General features: G+C 40.3%; 1 protein-coding gene across 1 annotated transcript; it reads right to left on the bottom strand.

Annotated features, from left to right (window-relative positions):
• Positions 1-6,574: 6,574 nt before the first annotated feature.
• Positions 6,575-8,717, bottom strand: smim12 (small integral membrane protein 12). The gene is made up of 2 exons (XM_034236664.1): positions 8,642-8,717; positions 6,575-7,624 (listed from the first exon to the last, which is right to left on the bottom strand). The coding sequence occupies exon 2, from the start codon at positions 7,594-7,596 to the stop codon at positions 7,324-7,326; it is 273 nt and encodes a 90-aa protein (XP_034092555.1). The 5' UTR covers positions 7,597-7,624; positions 8,642-8,717; the 3' UTR covers positions 6,575-7,323.
• Between the last annotated feature and the right edge of the window lie 2,802 nt (positions 8,718-11,519).

The following is an 11,519-nucleotide window of genomic DNA, read 5'->3' as shown; positions in this document are numbered from 1 at the left end:
AATGATGACATTGTCAATTGTTGTTATAGTTTTCATATCGATATAACACAAACACTACCGCACTATTCCTGTTCAAAAATCAAGTCCCAAGTCTTAAACCTTGATGTCTTAATCAAGTTATTATGCGCTCTTTACCAAATGTAATGTCAATTTGCAATTTCCTTTTTTGCTGCCCACCTCATAGTTTTTGTATGCAAACAAAATTGTCTTTTGGTTTCTTCATGGTTTGCTTCAGCAAATTGTGTGGATCCTGTTGGATTAGATCAAACTCAGTGGATCTGGGGAGTGAATTGTCAATTTCCTGAGACAGAATAGGGGTAGATTGGTGGATTCAGTGTATGAAAGGAAATTCATAAATTTTTGGAACATTCATTTAGTCTTTCGGCTTATAGTTATCATTTTCAAGTAAAAAGGCAAAGTCCAAGGGAAGTCATCTTTATTAAAGTCTATGTCATTGAATGTGTGAAACATACTATGGATTTTATACAGAGACTGCGTTCCATACATGATGGTTTTATTACCTTTTCCCCTCTGAAGGGATGAGATGTCTGTGGAGGGAGAATGTCTCTATCTATAGAGTGTATTGCTTCTGTGTCCGACTGCTATCCAAATACTGCCACAATAGGGAGGCTCTGAATCACTCAAGATAAAGCTTTTTGGGAAGAATAGAAGGAAGGAGGTGTGTAGAAGTGGAAGAGTCCTACAGGCTATCGTGAGCAATACCTTCTCAGGGGGGAAAATGGAGGGAATTAACTCTGATTTATTGGCTGTTTTCAACTCCGTAGCTCTGGCTGCACAGGGGAGAAAGGCATCAATTATATGCCAGTAAAGGTTCATACAAGGTGGAACAGCGCTTTATACAGGCTCTATTTAATATCCCCTGTGGAGTCCTGACTGTTAAAAGCTGTTTTTTGTGGAAAGCATTTGAAAAAAACCAACACCTTCAACAAAGGTGTTCACCCAGGCTCCGAATGAATGCAGCCATATGTCTTTTCAGAATTGCAGCCGAAGCACTCTGGAATACGGTGCTCATTTCCAGCAATTCACCGGACTTTCTCCATGATGATTAGCTGTTATCTATAGCAGGAAAGAGGGTTTATGGGAAATTAAAGTGAGACAGGTTCTCATAAAACAAACCCCTTCAACTGTGTGAGGCCAAATGAGAGCAGTAACAAGCAGCTGAAAACTAAAATTAAAAACACTTTCCTTTCCTTTCATTGCTTCAGTTTTATCAAAATGTTTTACGATCTAATAATAATAATCTGTCCTCAGAGTGGAATGTGTTTTTATTGTGGGCAGCCTCTCCCTGCTGAGGATAAATTGGCAGATACTTTTGAGAGAACAATCCAAACAGAGCCTGCTGAAGCTGCCCAGTTCAATGCATGTTCACAAAAAGTTGGCTGGCATATCCTCACACTCTTGTTATCTCAGTGTGTTGGTGCAAGTGTGTGCGCACTTGTGCATGCGTCCACGCGAATGTTCATGTGTGTGTTTTCACAAAAAGCCAGAGGGTCACGGAACAGATTGCACAGGGCGACCCATATCGGCCGTCTGCTGCCAACCAAAGCCGTCAGCGGAACAGCGCTCTCTGTTACATTCATCTTCCTTATAGCCGATCAAACTGAAGAAACCCAACGCCCTGTGATATTCTTTCACAACAACATTCCAGTTTGTTCCTCTACAGTTAATATCTACCCAACAGAGAAACTGTAGCCTTACAATCAAGCAGTTGTCATTGATTGGTTACTTGATTCTCACATCTAGACTTTTCCCAAAACAATGAAATCAGACACACACTACTTTCTGAGGATATTCCCACAAAAACTTGACAATGCATATAATTGTTTGTGTAAAGCTGTGCACATAAAAGTAGGAGTTATTAGCTGGGAAGACATGTAACCTCTGGGATCAGCTGCTATTCTCACTGCGTTTCCTGACATTGTTGGAGTCACTGCTGAAGCATTTCCTCACGCTGGTCACACATTTAAAGAAAGGCAACATCTCATGGTGAGTGTTGACAGACGCACAAATACACTACAGTGCACAACTTGTTAGACTGTAAAGAAATTCAAAGTGCTGGCAAGTAGACTTCAGGCTCCAGCAGGTCTTAAAAAAAGGCCAACAGTCATGGCAACTCTACTTAAGGATATCCTTACAGCAGTTCCTCAAATTACCACCTGAGGCTACTTTCAAAAGCAAATCAATCCCCAAGGCCCAATTTAACAGTAGAACTAAACAGGTTTAATGCCTGGTACTAAAAAAACTCTTTAGTTTATATATACAAATATTCAAACACCCCCCTTTTTATTATATTGTGGCATACAATTATGCATTATTAATAGGGTGGTGAGCTGCTTTGAGTTACAGGTGGGTGCTGCCCCAGGTCGCTAGCTGCTAGCTGTCGCTAACCAGACCCACATCCGCCTCACGGCATACCTCTTTAGAAATTAGGCACACTCAGCCCTGCTGGTCTTTACAGTATGTGCCAGGCCTGTTGAAAATGAGTTGCTCTGTTATCATACTTTCTGCCCACTGCACTGCCAAAATACTTGAATATGAGCTTGCCAGAGATACTCAGTGCTTAAAGGCACTGAAAAACAGAAGCAATAGTTAGACCAAGGGGGAATAAGATTGTCAAAGTTATGCAAGATCTATTTATTCAAATTATTTATTGGAAATAATTAACCTTGCAAAGCAAAGACCACTTTTCAGGGATTTTTTGACGTGTGTATTTGTGAAAGACAATGCGTTGTGTGCCAACTCTCTTTGTTTCACCCATACACAGAATACCGTCACACAGCATTCTCTGTATCCATAACAATATTCCATCCAAGCACGCCAGTCCTTAATTTGGGCATTTGTGATGCTCAACAAAACAAGAGAAAATGCTTTGAGCCATTACTAAATTTAACTTTTGGATAGAAAGTGGGTCTCTATCAGTTTCCTGTTCCTGTATTGTTTTTATGCAGGGTCGGTCGCTTGGGATTGTTCACCCTGACAATTGGGCTGCAGTGGGCATTGTTGCATTGTTTTGTCCCAGTTCCCCGATGCTATGTTGACCCAAAGTCGAGGCCGCTCCATCAAAGGCTAGTGAAGGATGAGGGAAATGGGCAAAGTGCCCGCTGTGAGCCTGGAGTCAATTAGAAAGGGCTGGTACCACTTATAGCTCTCAGAAAGTGTGTGTATGAGTTGGGGTGGGGCATGCAGAAGGCTTGCTTGTATATGTTTATTTGGTGGTCTCACTTGAGCTATTTGATGTCAAGCTCAACTACAGGTAGACATTAGGACTGATGGCAGCTATCGACTGTATATGAGAAGTGGACATAGTCACGTGGTGTTGTTTTGGACAAGAACTGACACGAGTAGTGTGCAAAGTTCAACTGAATGCTGAAAAAGGTTTTTTTGCAGAACCAAAATGTTACAATTACCAACCGAAAAACAAATTGTGGAAGTGGTAAACCTTATCACACCTTATAACCTAATTGTTAAGATGAAAACACTGATGACCCAAATACAGTACGGCATAACATTGCAGCCACAATCGCAAAGTAGCCATCCCCTTTATCGTCAATTTTACTCTAAATCGGAATGTCGTTTAAAAAATGTAACATACGACTTAAAACTAGTAGTTCAGACTAAATGATTCGAAAAGAACACCTAAATAACACATATCACACATAGATCAGACTTAGTAAACTGGTATTTTCTTTGGATAATCCTCAACCTCAATTGAATTTTTGGAAAGAGTTATACAGAATGGAAAACATTTCTGATCAGGATCTTATTGGAGATTTAAAAAATCAAAACCAAAAAGTATGTTTGTATTAGATTATTGAGAGACACTAGGTCTCAGTCTGTTTAGTCAGTCCAACTACAGTATATTACTGCATCCTGGCTGTCAGAGAGTTTAGAGCACATTTTTCATTCTTAAAATCTCAATGTGGAAATTTACATCCACATGTTTTATCCTCGACTTCCCCTACAAGTGTGAGCCTCTTCAAATGTTTACGTTTCTGCTTCTTGTCTGTGTTTGAGTTTGATATGTGTGTGTGTGTGTGTGTGTGTGTGTGTGTGTGTGTGTGTGTGTGTGTGTGTGTGTGTGTGTGTGTGTGTGTGTGTGTGTGTGTGTGTGTGTGTGTGTGTGTGTGTGTGTGTGGTTGTTTAATAGGGGATGTGGTGCCCTTCCAGCATGCAGACAGCATCTATTGTTCCTGCAGCAAAGGGAACTTCGTCTCCGGCCTGTCCACTCAGGATGTTGGATTGGACCTCCTTAAAAAACAAAAAAAAGGTACAGCCAGCATCACCCGCACCCATTATCCCTATTACCCGGCAAGAACAATGGAGCACCTCCAACATCCCCCTCCTCCTTTCCCAGGAGCCTCGATGCTCCGTTCCCACAGTACTGTCCAGTTCTGGGCCATTGTTAGACAGGCGACATGTCCTCTGATTTTTCCCAGGAGTACACACACGCCTTGTCAACTCTCTTGACATCATTTAGCTGCCCCTCCACCTCCTCATCCTAACTCTCATGTGGAAACTTCCAACAGCTTGAAGTAATTGCCTTTCTGAGCATGCACAAGCAGGGTCACAGGATTGGAGCGGGTCATTCGTCTGATAGTAAACTTAAGAGGGGAGAACAAGCTGATGACTGCGGATAGCAAAGCTTTCTCCACTCGGGTGCCAATGTAAATCTGAACCTCATGGTCTTTTCCCTTTCACTAGCTGGCCGGCTAACACGGCAGAAATTATCCTGGCACAATGAAAAGGTTATCATCCATTAAGAGAGCTCCTTGGGCTCGGGAAAGATGGACCTTTCGGTTTCATTATTTAACGCAGGAAAGGCCGCGGGACTGGAGTAAAAGCAACACTAAAATAATTGTTAGACATCTCTCTAAGTGCTTGCGAGTTACTATGTGTCGGATTTTAAAAGCTTTATAAAGTTCTCTTTCTGTTTTACCACACCAGTTACTTCACCATCTTCAATCAATGGAGGATTCTTATTAAACGCTTTGTTCTCGACCACATCACTACTGGTGTTTTCATAATAAAGAACTCTGGATTCAATCTGTGGAAACTTTTCCCTCCTACTGCCGACACAGGGAGATCAAAGGTCATGTCGGGTACATGACACTGAAGTGCTGAAGTTGACAACAAAATATTCTTTGAGCTCTATAACATTTTTAAAAAAGCATACCATCATCAGGTTTCGTCGAAGATGAATCACAGTTTTTGTCAATGTGTTATAGAAATCTGTGACATTACTAATGGATTGTGAGATAAAGAAAGCTGCCCTTAACAGGACTAAGTTAATGTTAGCCTTGTTCTGTAGGGAGGAATGTTTTCCCCCATAACTTGTGTTATTGTACATCTGGCACTTTAGTGATAAGATGTTTATCAAATGCACCAATATGGGCTATACATAAACTGTGACAGTCACTGCATCGATGCTCACTGTTATAGTTGTCCCACTAAAGATTAATCAAAGTAGATCACACAAGTAGATTCACCTTTAGTAGTCCCTATTCTTTAAACGTGGCTTTAATTAACTAAACCTGTTATCAGGGTAACATGATCCTGTTAATTATCAGCAAGCATACCGGGCTGTAAATAAAAGGATGAATTGGTGATCTTCTCATGAAACAGCGTGCCCTTATTTTGAAATAAAGTCAACATGAGTACAGAGTTGGAAACATTTACTAACATGAGGTGGGCGAGGTTCGCAGTCTTTGTTTTTACTTGCGGAAGACCAAAAATGTCCCCATTGGCAACACGATAATGATCCCATGGCTATTATAGCATACAATTATGCATTTTATTATATAAGGGTTGAATAAAGTTGTGTTTGTAGTTGACCCATTTTTCATGTTTGCCTTATGGGGAAAATAAGTGCTATTTTCTATGTTGTTGCTAACCATTGACACATCTCAGACTGGAATCATGAATGTTGTGCCTTTGTGTTATAAAAGAGGCATTAGGTAAACAAACTTAAAGTTTTTGAATTCTAAAAATGTCCAATTTTATAAAGATACGATCTGGAGTTGGTTAAAAGATTTGACTGTGAAAGGTTGCTTTTTTTAAAGCAGAAATGTTTGTCTCCTGGAATCATTGTCTGTGAATAAGCCAGAACTTTGGGCTTAATTAAGGACTTGTTGCCAAGACAACAGCTGGAAAAGTCCAGACTTTGGGAATGGGTTGGTCTTTTCTTTTATCATTTCTAATCATACCAGAGGCAGAATTGTCCACAGGTCAAATTCCAAAAGGTGAATGAGTTAGCCATTTCCCTATTTATCATTGTTTTGTCTACCATGTTACCACTCAAATCATGTCCTCCTTGTAGCTAAATAAGCAAAGCCATTACTTCCTTCCTTTGACTTTGATGTCACGTTATCTCCTTGGCAGAGGTATTGTTTCGCAATCAAGCGGGACCAGATATTTGTCCGGACCTGAATGGGAAACAATGTTGCTGAAACACAAGTGACAGAAACTTTTATTATGTGACTTTATCGGAAGACATCATTAGCTGGAACTGGTGACTAAGAAGATTCTTGAGAGAACATTTACTGAAACGTGAGTATATAGTAGCAAGCGTACAAGCACATTTCCTTTATTGATCATCATTTGTTCCAGTAACACCAGACCATCCAGACTTTTTAGAAAGAAGGTATTGTGTGTAGATTTTCCAAACAACAGGACTAAGCAGCTTAAACTTCCTGAGAGACCCCCCACACTGCTGGCTTATTGTGTCGCATACCATTGAAACGTTACATGAGAAAAACATGAACTAAGAGCTGTCTCTCTTCGCTTCCTCCGCTTTTATGTTCACAATAAGTCCTTTCTACACATACAGAAAGTATTAAAGGGATAAACACTCTGACAGGCTTGGAACATTAAAGATATTCCATCTTTGTCAACTCTTGTATCATGTATGTCATTTAACAGCAGGGACCCATTTACAATCATGTCATAGGACCACAACTAAATATAAATAAAACAGAATACTGGGATACCAAGAAGGTTCATACATGAAGTATATGAATTATAGTGTCTCAGTTGAGTTATTGCTCAAAGCACGGTCAGGCATGCGCGACATCAAGAAGACGGTGACTGGATCACATACTGAACATAAAAGCTATATTTGACTTGATTAAAAAACAAATATATGTTTTTCAGTTACCCTCTAGCTCCACAAATAGAAATGTACACATCAAGCTGTTATAGGAGAGCATGTGTATGGCTGAGGTAAATGAGAAGTATGGGCCCTCTGGTTCCCCCTCCAATCTTCCTTCTTGGAAAGGGTAAACGCAAGTCTCTCACAAACACGGGTTAGCTCTCTTGAGGACGGTTCCTGTTCAGAGCAGCTCTAGGTGTGAACTCTAGTTTCTCTTTCAGGCTAACCACCTGAGTGCTGTCCAAACCCTCTTGTTCCTGCAGCTTCCTCTCCTCTCTCTGCTCCAGGATGCTCTTTTGCTCCAGAGGTTTAGGGGTCCCCCTGATAAACCACTCCAGGTGGTAGCCCACTGCTCCCACTACGAAGGCCACGGGGAAGGTGATATAAGGGGCATAGGTCCTTGCCGCCGCCCAGTATAGAGGCCACATGACTGCACTCCGTGATGGCTCCCGAGTGCTCCAAAGAGAGAAGAAATAATTGAGTTGTAAGTGTGTTTTAACATTAACGGTGGATTACAGTAAGAGGTAAGATCTATTTGAACATTCAACAGCATTTATGTAATGCAAACTTGTGACTGAATTCAATACAAGACTGTTACACACATGAAAGTAGGTAGATTGTATGTTCCATCAGGTTTCAAACCATACGAGAGAGAAACTTCTGTGAAATTGTTTTCGTTCACATTTTAAATGATCAAAACTGGTAAGGTAATTATATTATTTGCTTTGAAGCATGGGATGGCTCAAATGCACTGTGTTTATAGATACATGTGTAGTTATGCCACATTCAGGACTTCAGGCAGACACCAGACCATCTGTCCTTGTGCCTTTTCTTAGCTCCAACCAACAACAAATAGCTTACAAAACTATTTGGTGGAATCAATGAGAAGGCAGAGCGAAAAAAAATAAAAATAAAGTTTATCTCCGAAAAGGGTTACGACATTTTTGAAGGAGGGTAATGTATAGGTACACATTTCAAAAGGTAAACATGATCGTTGCATTTGTTACCATGTTGTTTCTTGCCGAAATGAAAAGCATTTATTTTCGATTCAGAAAATGGGTGTCGTTACGTCGGACGGCGTATGGTTTATTTTATAAATAAGAAACAACATTAAATTGGTGACATTTAATATGGAGTTTGGCATTCCGTCGCTGAACCAAGCCAAAGAATGGCAAGGAAAAGGGCTCGAATGAACTTAAAACAGCATGTGAAAATATGAAATGTGTCATACTTATTTCGTCAGGACTTTTGATAAATTAATAATGAATTATGCTACCAAAGTTTACGTTACGGCGTAAGAGTCATTACACAGTACAGACCGGCTACCCTGAATTAACAGTAAGGTTTCAATACGAGCAGTGACACTGTTATGATGAAAGTGCAGCCTCTAGGATTATGAGAAACAAGTCACTGTGGTGTGTCTCTGTAATATTTCGATGATAACATTGTTTTCTTTCATAAGTCTTCACTCACCTCTAACGTTAGCACGTTGGTGCTGCAGTGGAAATACGTCACGTCCGTCCGTGTGTTGCTTCCTGGTTCATCTGGATTGGCTGGTCGCTTTGAACCATTGACTGTATAACCAAGAAGGCTTTGTGTTTTAGCACCATCCAGTGGTATATTTAGTACATTACTTTAAGATAAAATGCCAAAATATGCATTTATTTCAGGATACACAAAGCAAACCAACAATGTCTAAAACGACTTATGCTGCTGGTTGGTACCAATCCATTGCAACAATAAATATAGAACAGTATTCAAGATCCTTATCATGTGGATCCACTGAAGCAGAAAATGAAACCAGATATCAGACTTCATTCAATCGGGTCCCATTTATAGAATTTCTAAAGTGATTCCCAATAAGTCAATTTAATATATCTTGTGTTTATATGGATGCTGGGAAAAGGTGCACATTCCCATTGCTCATCTGTTCGACATTTGTATGAGGCTCAACTTGACTTGTGTCTTTCTGCGAACACAGGATTTCTATATGGGGACTTTCATTTCCTGTCCTGTCTGATCCTTTAAGAAGCGGGGGACTGCACTCCCCCTCTATAATATGTGTGTAGGTAATTTGCAATGCATTGTAATGTGACTCAGGTCCAAAGAAGGGAATGTTCACAATCATTAACTTCACTAACAATATGTATGTTTTGATTATGCCTCTTGAGGGGGTACATATTGTATGTTTAGTTTAGTTTGTCAAGGTACAATTGAGAGAGCTACTATTTAGCTCCTGATTAAAGAAGATTGATGCCACCTGGGTTAAATTGGCCCTAATTTCAGCGATACTCCCTGATTGGTCACAGACAGCAGGTGACAGGGTATTAAATGTTTTGGAGGACAGCAAACGGGTTGGTCTGTGTTGTTCAATCTCTGGGGAAATGGAGGGTGCACACGTGTTTTGTTAACTACAGATGACCCTGAGTGGTATACCTTTTGAAATGGATAATGTTCCCCATTCTTGAGGCTTTTCGAAATATGTTTTAATCTTAAAATCGACGCCTTCATGCTTCCCACTCATACTACCAACCACCCCATCACTACCATCATCTTTGCCTTACAATCAAACAACCTCAGAAGAATGTGCTTTGTGACTTTACCTTTCAAAGAGAGCTGTGCACCAACATTACATACACATGTTTGTCTTTTTCTAGGAGACAAACAAATACCATCTCATTCTGTGTTCAAACCAAACATCAATGGCAGTCCTCCTCAAGCAATACTCATGAAAGGCTGATACATCTGTCATCAGTGTTGTGTGACACGGTGACAAGGCATGAACTTGGGCGACAAACCTTAAGATAGCATAGATAGCTTCATTCAAAAGTGCAGTTTGGTAAAGGCAGAGTCACTTTCAGAGGCTTATGTCATAGTTATGGAAGTTTTGCTTTTTGTTTACTTTATCTGCGTATGAGGGATGCAGAGAAATTGAGTACATTTCAACAACCAAGCGGAAAACCATAAATTGCAGCATTGACTATAGAAGGAAGAAAATATGCTACTGTGGTTTCTGGGAAGTGAATCGGTAAATGTTCTTTGCAAGGCTCTGTATGATTGATGACACTGATATTTCAGCTCCGGGGTCCAAAAGTTTTTCACAAAACTATACCATGCAGGGCTGATCTATAGCGATTTCAAGTCTGTCGTGGAGCGATGGCCAGTTCTGACTCATTGGTCATTTGTGCAGAGGCAGATAGTTAAAAAAAATTGAGCTAAATCCAAATGTTTGAGTCACCTGAGGTTGTTTGAGTTCAAATGACTTGTGAAATTATTGTGATTAACTGCATTCTGTGTGGGTGATTATTCTTCATGCTTCAAAATGATTATTTTAAGCAGTTCCTCCCTCTATGCTGTCCATCTTGTAGTTGCCAGGACTGGCATGCGATCATTCCTGTCAGATAAAGTGAAATGTGCTCACCCCCCTGCGGGAAAACAAGACTAGTAGTGCCAGTTCTGCTTCACCAACAACCTTAGCACTGCCAGGATTATTTCATCAGCTCCTGCTTATTAGTAAATGAGATTTAGAGCTGCACTAGCCAAGAGTTTAATAACAAATACAACTATCTAATTAATCCCAATCACAATGTGTGGCTGAGAGTCTAGCGTAGCATCCTCACTAACTGAAGCCACACAGACATGCTCTATCTGCCCAAGTTAATCACAGTTGTCAGGCATGGTCAGTGGTGGGAAATGTCCTCATTACACAGGAAATGACAAAAAGGTTAAATCACATGAACCAAAGAGAAAAGGCTGCTGCTACACTCTCCATGGGCTAAAAAAGAGGAGAGGGAAGTGAGATATTGCCAAAAAAGATGCACAAGAGAATCTGATGGATCGGCTCTGAATTTGGAAAGAGACGAGGGGAAGCAGGAGGGGCTCTTGACACAGACTGTGATCAAGCAGAGTAACAGATGGTGAGGGAAAGAAGGCCAGATGTGGAAGAGGAACACAGACAGTCCTTTGCTTTGCCAAACTGTCCAACAAGGGAAACATTAGTAACTAATTTGGGAGATTTCAGGTCAAAGGTCATGAGTAAGGATTGGATTTCTACTAGCCATGAAGGCTTTTAGAGACAATACAGTCCACTTCATTAAAAACTGCACTTTTGCTGAGATAAAATATAAATTCTTAAGTGATATCCCTCAGTTCAAGGAATCAGTTACTGTTCTCTTCCATTTTGGACCAGAAAAATAAATCTTTTGCCAAGCTCATAAAAATGTGCTGAATTTGTCTTGGTGACAGTCTAAAGTGGTATTGGTATTACTGCTGCATTTACACAATACTTACCCGTACAGTTAAAACACTACATACATAAATGGTTATCAAGCAAGAATACGAACACTCAAAA

Source organism: Gymnodraco acuticeps, unplaced genomic scaffold (genome assembly GCF_902827175.1).
Source record: "Gymnodraco acuticeps unplaced genomic scaffold, fGymAcu1.1, whole genome shotgun sequence".
NCBI classification, from domain to species: Eukaryota; Metazoa; Chordata; class Actinopteri; order Perciformes; family Bathydraconidae; genus Gymnodraco; species Gymnodraco acuticeps.
This window is presented reverse-complemented; position numbering and strand designations above follow the sequence as displayed.